Here is a 20268-nt window from a genome sequence, read left to right as displayed (position 1 = left end):
AAGCTTCATGCACGAAAAAGTTTCGTTTTTTAAGCAATGAAGTTGTCGTGTGTAGACTTTAATTACTGAGTCCTAGTTCAACATAAAAAAGCCGTCTTCTTACTTTGTAATGCCGCCCTGAAAAGATTCAGTGACGGCCAAAACGGTAATCTTCCCACTTTGCAATGCCATGAATAGATTTTAAAATAGCCAAAACACCTGAATAAAACATCTAAAAAAACACTTAATTGCCGACTAATTAGAGATTAGAAGCCCATTCAATAAGAAAGGAGCGATGGTATTGTTAGTTTACGACGATCTTCGCACCTCCTCCGCACTCAATTGTTCACGCACACACCCATTCATGACTGCTTCACGTGTATCCTGTACATATATCCTCGGGCTCGTTCACTAATGTTTTTATTTCTTGCTTTTAAAATAAAAAAAATCAAAGATGGAAATTTGTGACGTTCTGCAGGACAGGAGCAACCGTCCCCTGTCCTGCGCTCTTATTTGGCGGGCTGTGCCTTCTCCGGGGAGGAAGAGGCAGCCGCTTCATGCCTGGTGGCCGCGCAGCTGTGGCCAATTAACATTTGTGATGGATAAAAGGCCAGCGCCGTCGAATGTGCGGCGCTGGTTCATTGTTGTTATTGATATTACTAGTTTCCTCACCGGAGCTGTTACCTAGATTTACCTACCTGTTTATGTGTCAACAGAGCGTTTTCCCCTATGTCTCTTGGTTTTGCTCCAGTCTTTTTGTGAATACATGTTAATATGTGTGCGCACAAATTCAAAATGGCCACCAACCTGTCTATAGCGGCCACTTTTGCAGTTTCCCTTCAGTGGCCGCTATTGACAGGTTTGACTGTATATATAAAATCTAACCGGTAAACTGTGAAACAGTACATACTACACATACTAAATACTAATGATTTCACATTCACAGTTTCAAAGTTTAGAAGTAATCAAAGTAGTTGATATCATAAACAAATAATTCACAATTCAATTCAATATGGCGATCAAGATAATTACTAGTGGTATAAAGATTTGTTTTAATAACGATTTGATTCATATCCCGATTTGTGGTTGCCGATACGATTCAAGGACAATATTAGTTGATTTAGGACAACACGATCTGAAACGATTCAGTAACTGTAAATTGATTTGGTAACTTTTTAGCCAAGCATTCAACCAGTGTGACTGTGAAATAAATATCTGGATACTGGACAGTGCAGGTGAACTTTTCAACATTCCCGTTGTTTTTTTGTAAGGTATAAATTATTATTAATGCTGAGACACATAGAATAAATTATCAATGAGTGCAAAAATGTTTTTTTTTAATGCAATTCAAAATCAAGATGAACAGAGGTTGGTAGAGCTTGCCATGATTTACTTTAAATAGTGCAATCCACACCTGCACTTTGCACTCAAAGGTGTGGGACGTTATTCAGATTTCCCAGCAAATGAATATGGTATGGTATTTTCAATTAGGTGTTGAAACTTTCTGTATGGGCCAATGGAAGCAGGGTCTTTTTTGTGCTGGTAATCCTCCTGATCAGAGCAGCCATTTGAAAGAACGGTGCAGCAACCAGCAAGTAATGTGGCCTCCTTGTACCTTTTGCCACTGAGAGGTTCGCGTTGAGTCCACTGTCTTGATGACTCGCTTAACAGAGACACTGAACAGGATACTGTGGTGTGGTGGGTTTATGATAATAAGTTTTGATAATGATGACACCAAACCGGGAGCGCAAACAGATACTTTGCATGTGAAGTGATGGCAGATGGCGTGCAGCAGTGTAAGGAAATGTGGTAATGCAAAAGAAGAATACATAAGAAATACACATGTAAATGTGTGACAATAGGAATAAACGGTCTCTCCTCCATCCTCCACAAACAACAAACAAGTGCGCGCCATTCATTGCTTCCACGTACGCAAGCGTATGTTTTGACCTGGACACACCACGCTGGATGATGACGTTCATAAACTTCCGTAAACCACTGTCTACAGGCGTACAAAAGGTCCTTACTTTGCATATTGTCCCCATAAATGTCACTTAAGAGGACTTTCAAATAAAGACAGATGAGTTAAATGTGAATACTGAATGAAGCAAATCAACTGACCAAAAGAAAAACTGAATCAACTGTATTTCACAGGTCCACTACAATTACATCACCGACAGGCAGGCTGTAACGTTTATTGTTTTTATCATTAAAAGTGCTAAAAAAACGGGTTCCCTGCTGAATTTTATAAAGCAGGGAACAAGCATCTGGTCGTTACTAGCCCCAATATTTTTTAGAATGGTTTTGGAAATTAAATTTGCCTGCCTCCAAACATGAACTCTGCTGCAATCAGTCTCCTGCTGAAACCGGATAAGGACCCAACACTACCTTCCAGTTTTCGTCCAATTTCACTGATTAATGGAGATCTTAAAATAATATGCAAAGTAATAGCTAGAAGACTGGAAAAAATTCTCCCTCATATAATACACCCTGATCGATCAGAATTGATCAAGGGGAGACACTCAACTAGCAATGTACGCCGTCTAATCAATCTGATTGATCACTCTATCATCCGTAATTTAGAAACCACAATTGTCTCATTAGATGCTGAAAAAGCATTTGATAGAGTAAACTGGAAATTTGTCCTCGCAACCCTACACCAATTTGGCTTTGGATATTCATTTAGAACATGGATCAAAATACTATGCAGCACCCCGAAGGCCTCTGTTTGGACCAACAATCAGATCTCTCCAGAATTTACTTTCCAAAGATGTACTAGGCAAGGTTGCCCACTCTTTCCCTCACTGTTTGCCATCTTTATTGTACCTCTTGCAACCGCAATTTGACAATATATAAATATTAAAGGGATCCACACAGCAAATGTTCATCATAAGATAAGCCTTTATGCTGATGATGTATTACTCTTCCTAGAAATTCACATTCCTGACACATTCCTGACACATTCCAGACACAAATGTATCTCACTCATGAACAATTTTAGCATCCTCTCAGACTACTCCATTAATTGGTCTAAATCCACAGTATTGCCCATAATTTTGGTTTCCAGAGCACCCCCTCTATACCACTGCGTTTAGGGAACCTGAAGTATTTGGGTGTTAACATTTCCTCCAACCTGTCAGACCTGATCTGATTGAATTATACTCCACTATTGAAATCAATTGAGGATGATCTTGCGTGTTAGAGAACATTTCCCATCACTTATCGGCAGAGTATCCACCGTGAAAATGATGATCTGACCAAGGGTTAATTATCTGTTTTCCATCATCCCCATCAAACCCTCTATAACATGGTTCAAGTCATTAGATTCATTTCTAAAGACATTTCTTTGGAAAAACAAGCCAGCACGAATAAGTCTCAGAACATTACAAAAATCTAACGAATGCGGGGGCTTAGAACTCCCACATTTCTCCCACTACTTCCTTGCGAACAGGCTACAGTATATCTTAAAATGGATCAAACCTAACCCCTTTGATTATCTATGGCTAGACATTGAACAATCACAAGCCAAGAAATCCCCATTTTTAACCCGCCCTTCATTAGCCAAATTCTCCGGAAAAATAATAGTTTTAAAAGTATAAATACAGTCCTTTTTGTTTCTGTTGTTTTGTTATTGTTGTCTCTGTTGCTGTTGTCTCTCTCTCTCCCCTCTTGTCTCTGCACTCCCCCTCTTTTTACTTTTCTCTTCTTCTCTATCCTCTCCTGCTCCGGGCCAGCCGCTCCAAATTTGCATAACAACAAAGCATCAAATAGGGTCACATTCTGTATAAGAGTATCTGTTCAGCATGTAGGGCCATTTAGATCAACAATACTCTCTGTCCTAATGGCTGGATAGGATAAAAAAAAAAAGTGCTAAAAAAAAAAGAAGCACATCTGTGCTTAAATCCAATCCTTCATTTCCTAGTATCAATTCAATCGATTGATTACCTTTTAAACTATGTTAGATCAATATACATGTCGTCCTGAATGGAAACTTGACAACCCAGATCGATATAGTTGAATTATCGAAATATAAATCGATGCATCGATGTAGTGAATGAATCGTTACATCCCTAATAATTACACATAATTGCACATGATTTATAGTTGTGTACATAACCTGAATACCGGTAATATATGAGTCAAAGTAGCTACGTAGCGTTCATTAGACACACTGTTCATGTATTACGCCCAGTTAGCATTTGCTATCAAGAAATGATAATGGTTATGCTAAGGACAATGCAGCCGAAGTCAAGACAACATATTAAAAAGGCTGCAGCAATGTGCACATTTTTCAATTAATCATGAAATAATAGCTTGAAGAAACAAAAAGGTAAAACTATAAGAAACTTTAAAGAAACAAAAATGTAGAAAACACGCATTTTTATAGTGGAGTTCAGGACATTCACTTTTTTTTCCTACATAACTAGCAGCTACAAGTGAACGGATAACTTTTATTATAGATATAGGCAACTTACCGCTCAGTTAGTTTATCTGTAATCGGAATAATAAAGATGAAAGTTGTTTCTCCGTGTGTAGTTTGATATATCTGTTCACCACTTAATCTTTACCGCGGGGGAGCAAGAGCGAGTCAGGAGGGGAGCTGCATGTCAGCTGACTGATGTCATATGACATTGACAAAGTGATGTTTATGGAAGTGGCCCCCAACCTTTTTTGACCCACGGACAGTGTGTTCCCACAAATCTCCCGCGGAACAGGAGGGAGTACATTATAGCGATCGAATTTACCTTATTTATTAGGTATTGTGTAAAACTAAGACATGAACAACATCACATTAAAAGCACAACATGAATGCAGACCCACCATACACCAGTATAAGCCTGGAGTTTGTTTTTCAGAGAGATTATTACATCGCTGTTTGACGTGTGTGGTAAAAGGCAGCGTGCTAGCATGAATTAACTTGAGACAAATGTCTACATTAGCACTCAATAAGTCATCAAACTTACCTTTGTGCATTCCCACATAGTATCAGCATTTGACACCAAATATATGAGGTGAAAGAAAAATACAGTATAAAAATACAGTATAGTAGTCTATCTGTGTGGCATGAGATAAAGTTAGCACACGCACGATGGTGCATTCAGGGACCGTCGAACAAAGTGGGACGGGTCGCTGCTTTCAACAAACGACATATAAATGCCAAAACTATGGGAGTTGGAACTGTCTATTATTTTTTAAATAAAATAATGGCCCTTATTTACAAAATTGATATGGATTTACATAAAATTTGACGTAGTTATTTACAAGTGTATTTTTGTTTTATTTATCATTGCACCTGAAAGCTTCCCGCGGTCCGGTTCAGCCCTGGTCTGTGCGATCGACCTAAATTACCTTCACAATCAACTGTACCTCGCGATTATAATGAGCGCCCCTGATTTAAATCATATTTTGTTCATCATTACCTCCGCCCAGGAGGTTATGTTTTTGCCGACGTTTATCTGTTTGTTTGTGTTCAAAATAACTTCTGAAGTTCTGAATGGATTTGGATGAAATTGGATATGAAATTGGAAATTGAAATTGGATGAAATGGGATATGTAAGAACTGATTCAATTTTGGGGGTGATCCAGATCACTGTCTGGATCCAGGAATTAAATACAGTAGATGTATTTTTTTTTTTAGCTGCTCAACAGTTGTTTTGAAGACTCTGCTTCTGGTTTGCATGTTTAACGCAATACAGTAGACCCCGAATATAAGATGAGGAAAAAATACTGTCTTGTATTTGGGTCAATATGGTCTATCCAGTTGAATGTTTATTAGGGATGTCACAAGATCTCGCAAAATTAAAACATAAGGTTTCTCGTTCACAAAAAAATGTCTTGTGGGCACATGACCTTCGACGATAATTAATCCATCACACAATAAATGAATACTAACTCGGTAATTCTGCTGGCCTTAATATATTGCCATGTGCACGCATGCCTGTTTCCTTCATCGCTCTCCTCCAAACAAGCAGTAGGATGGTCCACTCTGTGTCTCGGTGGGTGAATGTGGGGCCGTGAGCATACACACAGGGTGCAGAAGCGTGTAACATAGAAAATAAATTAGTAGATTGAACTGAGTGTCTTCTGACTCCCCTAATGTTTATTAATTATAGAAACCTGGCTTGAAGATAGTTTTTCCCCCCACAGTTTTTATTAATCAACGTTTTTATGGTAGTATACTAGTATATAATGTGACAAAGTGTTTTGTTTCAGAGACGACTGGCAGAGAAGATGCACAGAGATTGTGGCCATTGACGCAATGCCGTTCAGAACGTTTCTGGAACAGTTTCATCCGGAAAGACTCAACCGGGAGCTCAACAAGGTTTTTTTTTGTTTTATTTATCAGCAGGTTAGGCTTTTTAGTCTTTAACTTAAAATTAGCATAACACTTAGTTTGTTATACTGTAGCTTATGTCGACGCCCCTCGGACTGGCCATAGCTTTAGTGTCAATGCATGTTCTTGATAGTCTAAATAGATAGTGCCCAGTATAATAACTATTAGAGTATTCCATGCATGTAATACAAACAGATATGTGTATTGAATAGCAATTAAACACAAGCTGTCTCTCTGTGAATGCGGCAGCCTTCCCAGGTAGAGACCTCCATTTGTAACGGGAAATGAAGATGTTGATGTTGTCAAGTCTGCTGTCAGGCAGCTTGGAGGTGTTTGACAGCTCTGACAAGCAAGTGAGGAATGCGCCCAACACAAAGATCAATCCCGCTTGGAATACCGTGACAATAAATGCCACGGTCTGCCCTTCCACCGGAAGGATTTATGACTGGCCAAGAGGTTGTGGGGGGCGGGCGTGGTCCAGGTTGTCTATTTGTTTAAAAAGTCCAGTGTGAAAATGAAAGTGCCGAGGTCAGTGTGCTATTAGCGACGGGCACTTGAGGTGCCGTCATCCGTGGCTGCAGAAGGGTGATATATGATATCACTATATGTGTAAGGTGCGCCAAGCACCACAGACTAACCTGTATGTGCTCATGCGTTGAATGACTTGTCAAGCGTAGGCCTGCAGGCAAATGGAATTACTTTGTTGCGTTCTTTATTCCGTTTACATTGGATTGTGTTGAAATCTAATGTAATGTTCTCACGAGGCCTCCGAATGACCTGGAGCAGGACTGGAGCAAACTTCTGCAAAAAAAGTAACTTGTCATTGAATTTCCTTCTACATTCTTATGAAAGTGAGAGCACCTGACCGATCACTGGTGTTTTTATTCATATGAGCTTGTTTTCATGAGAATTTAGCAAGAATTTATAAAAAAAAAAAAATAAAATCAATGCACCATATAATATTTAGTAGGAAGCGGACAGATTTATTTTCATTTATGAAAATAATACACCGAAAACCCCCCTGAGCTGCTTATAAACTTTGCTAAAATATTGCGTGTTTGTGGCAAAATAGTGCAAACCTGTGGGAAAAATGTAGTTTGTAGTACATTTGTTGAGCATTTTCTGTCAAAGCTTAAGACGGTTCTAGGGATGCAATTAATGATTATTTTCTTAGTTGATTAATCTGAAGCTTGTTGTTTTGATTAATCGAGTAATCGGTTAGGCCCTAGACTGGGGTGTCCAAAATTTTTCCACGGAGCACCACAGACTGAAAAATGAAAGGATGCAAGAGCCACTTTGATATCTTGTAAAGCAACACGTGTAGATATGCTAAGAAGTTATATATATATACTTTGATATTTTGTAAAGCAACACATGTAGATATGCTAAGAAGTTAGTACAATAGTTGCTTTACAAAAGTATCAAAGTGTATATATATATTTATATATACAGTGTATAAATATATATATATATATATATATATATATATATATATATATATATATATATATATATATATATATATATATATATATATATATATATATATATTTTATCCATCTCAACTTTGTGAAATAGGTGGACGTTATTCTCGTAAAATTACAAGTTTTTTGTGGTTATATTACTCCTTTTTTCTCTGAATATTTTGACTTTATTCTGCTGATTTTTCCATTTTTGCTATTGTTGTTTTTGGTTTATTTTAAAGTTTTTTTTGTTAAAATATATTTTTAGAATGTGCTTCAGGCCAATAAAAAACAAACAGCTGTGACAAACAGCTGTGGGCTGGACTTTGTACGCACGTGCCCTAGACAGACCAAATCAATATGAACCAAACACAAACAGTTAGTGATTCGGTCCACAAGATATCAGAAAAGAGGCAAAAATGTAGACTGATTTTCCAAAGTCAAAGCTGATGTGTGTGAATATCCTGTTTTGACTGAAACACAAATAGGTCTGCTTTCATGAATGACTAAGGAAATTAAAGAATATTTATATATGACAGGCTGAATGAAATCAAACTGTATTTACATATTAAAATTTTAAAAAAAAACGATTAATTGAATAACTAAATAGTTGTCGATTAATTAGATATCCTCACTACGGTCACTTGGGTATGCTGGAGCCTATCCCAACTGACTTTGGATTAGAGGCAGGGTACACCCTGGACTGGTCGCCAGTCATTCGCAGGGCATTGTCCAAAAAGTGTACATGAAAAATGTGTTTTCGCATTGTTTCATATGCCCAGTTTGTTTGTAACGCAGGCCTACTGTGGGTTTGCCCGCCCTGACCAACACCGTGACAACCTGGCAGCGGTGGCAACGGGAAACTGGGGCTGCGGGGTCTTCGGAGGCGACACGCGTCTTAAAGGCAAGTAGTGTCATGACGCAGATGCCTGCGCTCAATCCCCCCCCCCCCCCCCCCCCCCCCCCCCCCCCCCCCCCCCCCCAGCCGCCTTCCTGGATAGATAGAACACAATAAATGTCAAGAACGAGAGGCTCCGGCACTCGAGCGCACTCATTTGTCTTAGGGGAATACATTCATTTACGTACGGCCATTCGTCGCCTTCCTCCTATTGATCAAGTGACAGAGCTAATACGGTTCATTAATACTGAAATTGATCGCCCGCATTAGTCCATCCATCTGCCACTTGCTCTTCTGCCGAAATGGTACACCCGTCTCTGTGCAGGAGATGCTGGAAGCTGCTGTAATGCATACACTTCATGCGTATTTGTTAATTATCTGGAGCAACATGCAGCCCTCCATAGGCCCAATCACCTACTGTCTGCTTAATGATATGCCTCCAGGGGAAATCTTGGTAATTCTCATAACGTTTCCCCACAGATCCACCTTACTCTCCTATAGTATGTCTTCTAATTGGGTAATGATTTAGTGCACAACACAAGAATAACGCTCTGTTTGGATTGACATTGTCACATTTACCTTAATTATTGTGGTGGCATACTTGAGAGCTATTGCTGCATTTTTCCCCTTCTGCTAAATTCGGTAACGGAAATACAGTGGAGCCGTCAAGGTCCAAGGTAACGGAAATACAGTGGAGCCGTCAAGGTCCAACACAATCCGCTTATTTGTGACACTAGTTGACTTCCAGGTTGTTCTTGTTTCAAAGCAATTGTTCATTTTGTTCCAGGGTTAAATTGTCGCCTTTTTAAAAGCTTTAGTAACTGTGCAAGGAATGTTTTTACATTCTTAATTGGCATATACAGTGGTGTGCAAAATTGGTTGCCCCCTTCCTGATGTCTTATTTTTTTTGCATGTTTGTCAGACTTTAATGTTTCTGATCATTAAACAAATTAAAATATTTGTCAATGACAACACAACTGAACAAAAAAGACAGTTTTTAAATGACACTTTTTATTATTAAGGGAGAAAAAATTTAAATATTTATTTTTCAAACACCCTGTTTTCATTTCACTTGTTTATTCTTGCTAACCTGTAATGTTAGTCACCGTTATATTTAATTAGATTATTTGCTTGAAAAGAATGATATGTGAGTGATGGACAGTTTACCTAACCAATGTCTACTTGTTTGTACATTGTTTGTTTTTTATTCTTTGAGGTCCATTTTGTGTTGAGCTGTTTAAAAAAAAAAAGAGAGAGAGAATGTTTAATAAACAAACATTTGCATAAAGCAAACATTGATAGGTGTATTAAAAACTTTAACATTGTCTTTCAAAGGTACACTTATAATTGACGATGTCCGATAATATCGGCCCACTGATAATATCGGCCCGATATTGGTATAAAAATGTAATATCGGTTGATATTGATATCGGGTTTTTCCATATAATGAAAACCACTAATAAAAAAACTTTTAGCAATATTGTTTGTGGATTACTCTGTTTACGTTGAGTGGGTTATAACGTTTTATCGGCGTTTGATCAATGTACATGTATTGGATGCAGCAAAATGCGTTTGGTGCCCAATGAGGTGTTATACTATACGGGAATCCACCATTGTGTATTATTTATTTCATTGTCTTTGGCACAAACTTTTTCATGTCACAAATGACGATGTGCAAACGGGCTGACATTGACATCAGATGGTGTTTTATACACAACAAGCACGACAAAGGTATTTGATCGTGTAGCACACGACACACACAGCTAGCAAGTAGTGCACTTGCTAGCTCGTAGAGCGCCTCTCCTCAGTGGGACAAAGAGACTCTGACTGACAGGAGGGTTCACTCATTCCGTTCATTACGCTACAGAACCACCTCACCCAGGTGTCAAGACAGATGCACAGAGTGAACTCTGTGAATGTCATGCAGCCTGTTTGGTAGAGAGAGTGGAGGGAAACAAATAATTCAGTTTGTTTTTATTTACTGTCGCATGCCGTTAATTGATTTATTGATTGTCTTAACAGCCCTAATAATAAGACTAATGCAGATTGCAGTTTCAAGATGGCCTTCGCTCGGGCTCTAAAAAGGAAAGATGAATGGGAGGGGCAACAGGGAAGAAGCTGCCACTTACCTTCGAAGCTTCGGCATATGATCAAAAGTCCTTTCTCAGCCATTCTTTCATCGCCCTTTCTGCAACTAACAAAATTATGCACAAATGGAGGAAAAACCTCCTTAGGTTGAAAAATCCTTTATCATCGCCCATCCACCTTATGTTGCAGTCAAGTCACAATAAATGTGCAAGCAGTGACTGTTTTTGGTGACGTTGACAACCGCTTATGTTGACATGAGTCATCTGAGGGATGTCGACTTAAACAGCTTGCATTGTAATAAAATTCAAATGAATTAAAACAACTTGTGCTTTCCCGATATGCTAGTTATGCAATCGTCTGTTTGAGAAATCGGTGTCGCCAGAGCCTATCCTTTGTTTAAATTGAGCTCCATTACTGTAGTGCTTCTGTGATTGCCATCACACTTTGCCTTTTTGAGTCTACACAACAAAAAATGCCCAGCAAAAAGCAACTTGATCAAAAGCCCCTCTGTTTTTCATATCTAATGACTGTGCCTCTGAATGTATTTCCAGTCTCCTGAAATATTCACAGCCCAGTGGGGGTTAGACCTCTTACCCAGTTTGCCTTGCCTGCCATTGCAACGTGGTAATATTTGTCTGCTGGATGAACAAACGGGTCACACTGAACCTCTTCTTTTGATAAGCAAGACAAGGTTACATGTTAATAGGTGATGCAGGTTGTGGAAAAACGTTGTCCTTGCCTAGCTTTAACGCCGACTTTCCTCTGCAACCCAGCTCTGCTCCAGATGCTGGCAGCTGCTGAGGCGGGACGCGATGTGGCTTATTTCACCTTCGGAGACAGTCAGCTCATGACAGATGTCCACGACATGCACTCCTTCCTCACTCTGAGGAACATCAGTGTCGGTGAGGAGCTTGCCACTGTCCCACCTGCTTCTTATTTATATGCAACTGTGCTTTTTTTTTTTTGCACTCCTAATGATGGGATTATTGAAAAACCATAAAAATATGGCTAAATTACAGTCAAGTAGGGGGAAAAAAAACAATTCTTACTCCTGAAGCCCTGTATGCAAAAGGGTGAAAATTTGTCGAAACATGTACCAGTACTGTCTTGTCTGTGCTATTCCTTTTCTGATAAATACACCACACAAGTCAGTTTGACTTGAAATTTCTCACACAACTCTAGAAAACATGCTCTGTAATTTTAGGGTGTTTAGCTGTATCACCACGAAATTTGGTACGCACCTTCAGGGGACTGTCAAGCACGTGTGTGAAATTTGAGTAAGATCGGTCGAAAAACATGGCCGCCATCAAGCAAAACGCTTTCGGGACTTTGCAACTAATTGTCCCAAGTCTCACTCACAGTCACACAGTTTTTTAATGGCTCTCTGTCAATCGTCTTCTACTTAGCCGAAGTTGGGTCAAACGGCAGAAGCCTAAGCAAGGAAGCCCAGACTTCCCTCTTCACCGCTACTTTGTTCAGGTCCTCCCGGAGGATCCTGAGGCGTTCCCAGGCCAGCTGAGCAACACAGTCTCTCCAGTCCTGGGTCTTCCCTGATGCCTCTTACCAGTCGGACATGCACTGAACACCTCCCCAGGGAGGCGTCCGGGAGGCATTCTGACCAAATGCCCGAGCCACCTCATAGGCTCTTCTCAATGTGGAGTAGCAGCGGTTGTACTCCCAAGTCTCTCCTGAATGATTATTTCAGCTGCTTGTACCTGCCATCTTGTCCTTTTGGTCACTACCCTAAGCTCATGATTTTTTTTAGGGTTTATTTGTTCAGGCTTTAACGTCAAAATAGGCACCTCCCATGATGTGAATTGTTAGCTCGCTTATACTAAAGAAAGAAGGGGAAAGAAATACGTGTTCATATTTCACATTAGGATTGTGAATGATGGGCACTTTTTTTTTTAAAGCGCAGTTTTCCTTTAACATTGTTTTCACTTGGGGAAAAAAAAGTGGTGGCGGCTTTGATTTTGCCGTGGCGTTGCGCCACGATCCATCCATGTAGCGTAAACCCTGTACCTGTATTACATCTATAGCCTAGGTCACAACCGGACATACTGTATGATTTTTTTTTTTTGGCCATGCGATTTGCAGCGTTCCCCAAATCGCTATGTTTTTTTTTGTTTGTTTGTCGAGAATGTAGCTGTGGTGACCATGAAGGAGTAAGGTCACCTTGCACCCAAAATACAATCTGGAAGTCAAACTTGCGTACCATGCACAAATTCCGAGGCTGCTTAGATGCATGCCTGCAACTTCATTCGTACAGCCAACGCACGCAAGTTGTGCATGATCTTGCGTTTCATGTATGAAGGTTGCAAGAACTACGCACGAGCTGTACGTTGTGCGTACCAACGACGTATGAGCCCTACTGGAAACATGATTGGTTCTGCACTTGCGCAAGACGTACGTCATTTCCTCCACTCGATTTTCTTACGGCGGAGCTTCTGCGACGTCATGTCCTGTGGTGTATATATATAGATTTTTTGTTTTTCAATAAATTAACATAAATGGTCAATAACCATACAGTACTTAATATGTGTAATATCTTTATTACACATATCTGCAAACAGAGGAAAAAACAAATATACATGGATAAATACAGATATATTTAATGAGATTATTTGCTTGAAAAGAATATGTGAGTGATGGACAGTTTACCTTACCAATGTCTAATTGTTTGTACATTGTTTGTTTTTTATACTTTGAGGTCCATTTTGTGTTGAGCTGTTTAAAAAGAAAAAAAGAGAGAATATTTAATAAACAAAGATTTTCATAAAACAAACATTGATAGGTGTATTAAAAACTTTAACATTGTCTTTCAAAGGTACACTTACTATTAAGAATGTCCAAAAATATCGACCCACTGACAGTATCGGCCCACTGATAATATTGGTCCAATATTGGCGTAAAAATGTAATATCGGTTGATATTGGTATCGGGTTTTTTCATATAATGAAAACCGCTGATAAAAAAACTTTTAGCAATATAGTGTGTGGGGAATACTCTGTTTACGTTTAATGGGTTATAACGTTTTATCAGCGTTTGATCAATGTACATGTATTGGATGCAGCAAAATGCCTTTGGTGCACAATGAGGTGTTATACTTTGGGAATCCACCATTGTGTATTATTTATTTCATTGTCTTTGGCACAAACTTTTTCATGTGCATATTATTTTGCCAGGACTAGTGCCCACAAGAGTTTTCTCCGGGTACTCCGGTTTCCTCACACATTCCAAAAACATGCATATTAGGTTAATTGGAGACTCTAAATTGTCCATAGGTATGAATGTGAGTGTGAATGCTTGTTTGTCTATATGTGCCCTGCCATTGGCTGGCGGCCAGTCCAGGGTGTACCCCGCCTGTCACCCGAAGTTAGCTGGGATAGGCTCCAGCATACCCCCGCGACCCAAATGAGGAGAAGCGGCATAGAAAATGGATGGATAGTGCCTACAAGACAGTTTTTTTCTGAACGAGAAATTTTGTCACATTTTAATCTCACAAGATCTTGTGACACCCCTACTAATTGTGGGTTGCATGTGTGGTGCACAACACACATACGGAGTCTGCAAGTGCGCCGTACGAAATAAATTTACATTTTACCCAAACCTGACAGCAGCAAAATGTACGAAAGACGCACAAAGACATACGAAGTGCGTACGTTTGTCTTGCAACCTGAAAAAAACAGTAGCGCCTTTAGAGTTAGACGTGACAAAGAACCTCTACGGCAGGGGTGTCAAACTCGTGCCATGGAGGGCCGAGACACTGCAGGTTTTCTTTCCAGCTAGTCACTAAAGCAGGTGATTTTAATGATCAACACCTTCAGTTTGAGGGAAGGAGCTCATCAATTAAATCACCTGCTGAAGAAACTGGTTGGAGAGAAAACCTGCAACGTCTCGGCCCTCCAGGGCACGAGTTTGACACATGTGCTCTACGGCCTGTCTACGGCTGGAATATCAGCACGTCACACGCGTACCGTCCGTGCATTTCTTGCATTTGTTGCACGTAGACCGGCCGTAGGAGCCTGTTCGACTGGTTGTGACCTAGGCTTATGTTAGCATGTCTTCCAAAGCATTTTGACCACAAGCCATAGGGGGCACCATAAATGCCATAGGACACCATGGGTAGTGTAGACCTTGACTAAAACAATCATAACTTTCCAGGCAACGCTGTTCCGTGCTGGTCCTGTAGGTGGCAGTGATGTGCATTTCACCACGATTGGGTGGTGATGCAACTTGATTGTAAAGTGCCATGTGTGAAAGTCTTTCATTTTTTTGCCTCCTGTCCCAGGGGAGGTGTATGAACTGCTGGTGGAGTACCACAGCGCCGTGTGCAAGCACTGCAGCAGTCGGCGTCCTGACATCAGCCTCTACTCGTTCATATACCAGCAGGTCACCTCCTCGCCGCTCCTCTGCGACACTGGCCAAACAACGCGTCCCCACGGACGGCTCTTAATGCCAAGTGACCCATGAGCCACCATGCCTTTGGAGGACTGAAACACATACACACACACACACACTTTGGCTTTAGAACACATTCAGTTAATGATGGAAGCAATCTGAACGACAGGAGGTGATTAGTGTGACGGTGCAGTGTTTATTCTGCTTCTAATTTGCCGATCGAGCTTCAATGCAACAATTGTGATTGAAATGATGAAGTAAAGGTTGCCATCAGTCTTCTGTCATTTTAACTTTTTTCTTTTGTTTTTTTTAAACCCACACAAATCCAGCTTTAATTGAATTGGCTGTCAGAAATCACGTTAGAGGCTAACTATGCCCGCCATTGGAAAGTTTGGCGTCATCTCAGGAAAAACAAGCTTCACAGAAAAATGTTCTGTATACTAGTTCTTGATTGGATATTCATTTGTAGCAACACAAGGTATCATTTAATGTATTTAATTGTGAGGCATTTCATGCAGTTCAAAATAAATGAAAGCTCCTCTTGCCCTGACCATTTGCCTCCACCCCCCCGTCTATTACTTCACTCGTTTAATAAGGTCATACCTTCTTATATAAACTGTACATGACACCTCATTAAGTAAAGGGGCAGCCAGTCAAAGGTAAGAGTAAAGGAACGAGACGTGGCTTCCTTTTCAGGTAAGTCGGCTTGACACGTTCATATTTAGCACCCGACAAAGCTATTCAGCAGTGTTTGTGGAATGTTTTAGGACAAGATGTTTTACCTGCAGTGCAACGCGGACGAGCTGACCCACTCGAGCTTCTGTTGCAAGCTGGAAAGGAAACCAAGGCCGCCACGTCACATCAGATGTGTCAACGACAAAGAAACTATCCCCCTTTCAGGCTAGTGTTCATAACTCATTCTTGTTTCCCTTTGTCAGCACCTTTGCAGGAGTTCTTATTTAAAAAACGGCAAGTTGACTCAGTGATGATTTGACACATTGCCTGCATGTCTCCACTTCCCTTCACAGAGTGATTTATCTTGTTCAACGCCTAATTAACTGTGACAGATGAGGAGTGCGTTGGGTTAAATATTATTTGCCAAAGGTTAAAGCAGTGTTGTCACCAGCGTGTGTTGAAGGGGCCTCCTCATGGGAAGGGGGGGGATGAATGAAGCTCAGCGGGCTGTTTGCCTGCATGGGCTCACAAGTTTTGAGGGGTTTGGTTCTGTCTCTTTGTAGCTTGGCGAGTTCAAAAACGAGATGTCTGGTATCCCGGCGCATGTTTGACCTTTGGCTGCCATCTGCAGTGGCAGCACCCACCTGTATTAGATAGCTAGATATATAGATACTTTACTATTGCATTTAATTTTGCAGTGAGGCAGAAAAGTACAGCCAAACCTTGGTTTTTGTTGTACTCAGTCGTCATATGATTTGGTTTCAATTTGATCATATATGATCGGAATCGGCAGCATAAAACCCTGATGGGAGCATCCCTAGGCTTCATCGTACTTGTCTGCTTTAATTCCTACTGATAAAGTACTTTCAGTCTTTCTTTAGTGGAGTGCATGTTGTTTTAATTATTAATAAACTCCAGAGAATCACATAGCACATTCTTTTTAAAGCCCACGTAATTTTGCTCCTTTTGCTGTACCTTCCAAGAAGGTCACCTTTCATAATATCTCCCTCTCGATTATGAATACGAAGACCCATTTAAATTAATTACGCTTATTTACACCCTTTTTTTATTCATTAGTGGGAACTCCCCCTGTAGCCAAGATCCTGTTGGCCCTACATTAAAGGCGTTATTAGATGAATATTGATATGTTTGATGAAAAACCCCTGCAAGCTGCGGTTTACATTTTTTTGGACTGAGGCCTTTAAGACGAAAATAGGATTCGCAGTCATGAGCCTCTCATTTGCTTATTCATTGGATTCCTCAACAGCATTATTTTATTGAAAGACAGAACATGAAGTAATGCTGCTGTTAATACCCGCAGCGTTACAGTAATTGTAAGATGCAGCAAATGAGCATTGCTTCATGGAAATCTCCATTACATTACATTACAGTGTTGGCAGACTGTTAAGTTCAGAAGGGTGCCGCTAAGATGAAGCTAGTCTGCTGGCTATAGAAGGGGTAGTTGCAGGCAATGTTGATTGAGTCTCAGGTAGTTTGCTGGCTAAAGAAAGGCTGGTTTCAAGGGATGCTGATTCTGTCTCAACTGGTTTTCCTGGCTAAAGAAGAGGGTCTATCCATCGAATTTTAATTGAGTCTCAACTAGTTTGCTGGCTAAATAAGTGTCAGTTCCAAGGTGTAGATGATTGAGTCTGTTTGCTAGCTAAAGAAGAGGTTGTTTCATTGGTTTCTAAGTGAGTCTCAACAAGTTTGCTGGCTAACGAAGGGGTTGTTGGAGGCAATGTGGATTGAGTCTCAAATAGTTTGCTGGCGAAAGAAGGGCTGATTTCAAGGGATGCATAATCAGGGGTTTTTGAATGTGAAGTTGGTGCAGTCTCAGCTAGTTTCCTAGCTAAAGAAGGTCACTGAATTGGGTGTTTGAGTTGTTTGCTGGCTAAATAAGTTCTATTTGCAAGCTTTAGATGATTGAGTCCCAATAATTTGCTGGCTAAAGAAGAGACCGTTGAGTTGTTTTTTAATTGAATTTCAACACGTTCGCTGGCTAAAGGAGTAGTTGCAGCCGATTGTTGATTGAGTCTCAGATAGTTTTCTGACTAAAAAAGGGATGGTTTCAAGGGATGCATAATCAGTCTTAGCTGGTTTGCTGGCTAACGAAAAGGTACATGTCAGGGATGTTGAGTCAGTCTCAACTAGTGTGGTGGCTCGAGAAGGGGTAGTTGCAAGCCACAGATGTTTGAGTCTCAAATAGCTTGCTGGCTAAAAAAAGAGGTTGTTGCCTTGGTTTTAATTGAGTCTCAACAGGTTTGCTGACTAAAGAAGTAGTAGGTGCAGCCGATGTTGATTGAGTCTGAGTTTTCTGGCTATAAAAGGGTTGGTTTCAAGGGATGCATAATCAGTCTTAGCTGGTTTGCTGGCCTACGAAAAGGTACATGTCAGGGATGTTGAGTCAGTCTCAGCTAGTTTGCTGGCTAAAGAAGGAAAACTCAGACCAGTATACTTAATGCAGGTGAGAGCAAGGCAACTAGCACATTGTTTCAAGTAAGCAGGTTGTTTTGCATAGAAGCAAGGTTTAATGGCCACACTCTCCTCCTACAAGTATCCCTTCAGATATTCCATAAAAATAATATTCCAGAGTGTTTGTCTTGAAATTCACCCCAGTTGCGAATTCCGGCGTAGTCTCGAATGACCCCTGAGTCACGCAGTTGTAGCTGTGAGCGTGTCTGAACCTAAACACTTCCTCTGTTGGCAGCGCCATGAACGTTTGATGGTAATTGTCTCCTCCCGCGGCATTATGCATGCTGAGATGCTTCCTCGTCCGAAGGCAACTTCCTTTCCCTGCCGCCAAAACTTGCTTGCATTGTTGTTTTTTTTTTGTGTGGCGTAAATGCCCTGAAGTCAAAAACTCAGTCTTCTTGTAGTGCAGGACAGGAGCTTCTCTCTCAGCTGCAATTATTCATCACTGACAGCGATGGCCATTTTAGTTCAACGTTTCCACTGCAATTGATCGCAAGGGAAAAAATCCATTTTTATGTGATAGCCGTGGCTTTTAACCAAACTGACTGCCGGCTGGGTGAGGTCAAGGATTGAGTGAGGGAAGTTATTTTTGTTCCTAGATTGCCTATGTGTCATTGAAGCGTCATGTGATTGATACTGAGTAAAAGACAGAGCAAGGCCATTGCAGCTCAGGAGTCAGGTGGAGCCCGATCGCTATGGTAACTAACTTGACTGCAAGAGGAGTGTTTTGTTTTGTTTTTTTGTCAACATCAGCACATATTAGCACCTCATTTAGAGAAAATTCACATTATGCTGACCACTTCCAAAGATTATTAGCATTCATGCTCATTTCCTTATAGCACATACTGTATTAGCATCCAGCTTGTCAAAGTCTCCCAACTCACCAGTGATGAACTATTAATGCTCTCAGCACAAGCCTGATTAGGTTTACGTTTCAGTGTTTTTGAACTGAAGGCATCTCCTCGGGCGTCTAATTGCACACTTGTTGCAGCCTCCACTCACGGAGTTGACTGCACATAACACCATCTGTTCCGTGTCGGCACAAGACCCATCGTGGTTTCATAAAGAGAAAATAATATGCTGTTCCTTGGAAAACGGTTCAAAGTTTATTTTTTTAATGCAATTATTTTACAAGGAAGCACATCCTTTTAAATATTCTAAATGGGATGATATTTACAAAGAGTATGATGAATGCAAACATTGATGGCGGGCTTACGTTCAAGCAGATGTTTCCAAACTGCCAGAGATGCCAGATGTTTTGTGCTCATTTCAAAGGGCACATTTTAAAGCCTTTTGGCGTTGATCACGACATGATTAGTACCAACACATGGCAGCAGTCATGAACTAAGATAAAAAAAAAAGTTAAATCTCAATTGTAAAGATATCCCTCTTGCTTTCAGTTTCTTAAATTCTTCTATTATTTTACAGTAAATTGACATAAGACAGTACTTTTTCCCCAGAAGGAAATCGGCGGGGGAAAAATTGTTTGTTTTATATTAGGGGTTTGGAACCCCTCTTCCTGCCGTTTTGGAGGCGAGAGATGAGGCTAGCAGACAGGCATTCACTCGGCAATATATTGAGGCAAAATCATCAAATTTTTCTGAACAAGAAATCTTGTCACGTTACCCCTAGTTACACCCCTAGTTATGATGCTAATTTAGAATTTATTGTGATCAGTGAAGCAGTCATCAAACAACTGTTGAGCATGTCAGAAATGCAGTATAATGTTCAGTGTACTTGTTTCATTGATGGGTTTTTTGTCTTTGTAACGTTTAACGTTTGTCTTTGTAACGTTTGTTTAAACATTTCTTGAATTATCTGACGTAAAAAAAAAAAAATTACATTAACTGTGCATGTGTAAAACGACGTTAACCACCAAGGTAAGGTTAAATCAATAAAACTGTCTACCTTTTGATAAGAAGTGAAGCGTAATTTTAATTTTTAGGGCCGTCTTTGAC

The 20268-nt window shown here is 40.3% G+C and overlaps 1 protein-coding gene across 5 annotated transcripts in view; it reads left to right on the top strand.

The window, feature by feature from the left end:
- Nucleotides 1-15439, top strand: part of LOC129168064 (poly(ADP-ribose) glycohydrolase-like) — a 44414-nt gene extending 28975 nt beyond the window's left edge. For 3 of the 5 annotated variants that reach the window (XM_054752915.1, XM_054752890.1, XM_054752925.1), the window contains 4 exons: nt 6193-6301; nt 8575-8680; nt 11536-11664; nt 15054-15439. In XM_054752915.1, the coding sequence (XP_054608890.1) occupies nt 6193-6301; nt 8575-8680; nt 11536-11664; nt 15054-15235 (526 nt within the window). In that variant the 3' untranslated portion in view covers nt 15236-15439. Of the gene's footprint in view, nt 1-6192; nt 6302-6562; nt 7704-8574; nt 8681-11535; nt 11665-15053 lie in introns of those variants that run through there. The other 2 variants (XM_054752896.1, XM_054752905.1) reach the window with 2 other exon arrangements.
- The last annotated feature ends 4829 nt before the right edge of the window (nt 15440-20268 follow it).

Source organism: Dunckerocampus dactyliophorus, chromosome 2, assembly GCF_027744805.1.
Source record: "Dunckerocampus dactyliophorus isolate RoL2022-P2 chromosome 2, RoL_Ddac_1.1, whole genome shotgun sequence".
Taxonomy (NCBI): domain Eukaryota; kingdom Metazoa; phylum Chordata; class Actinopteri; order Syngnathiformes; family Syngnathidae; genus Dunckerocampus; species Dunckerocampus dactyliophorus.
This window is presented reverse-complemented; position numbering and strand designations above follow the sequence as displayed.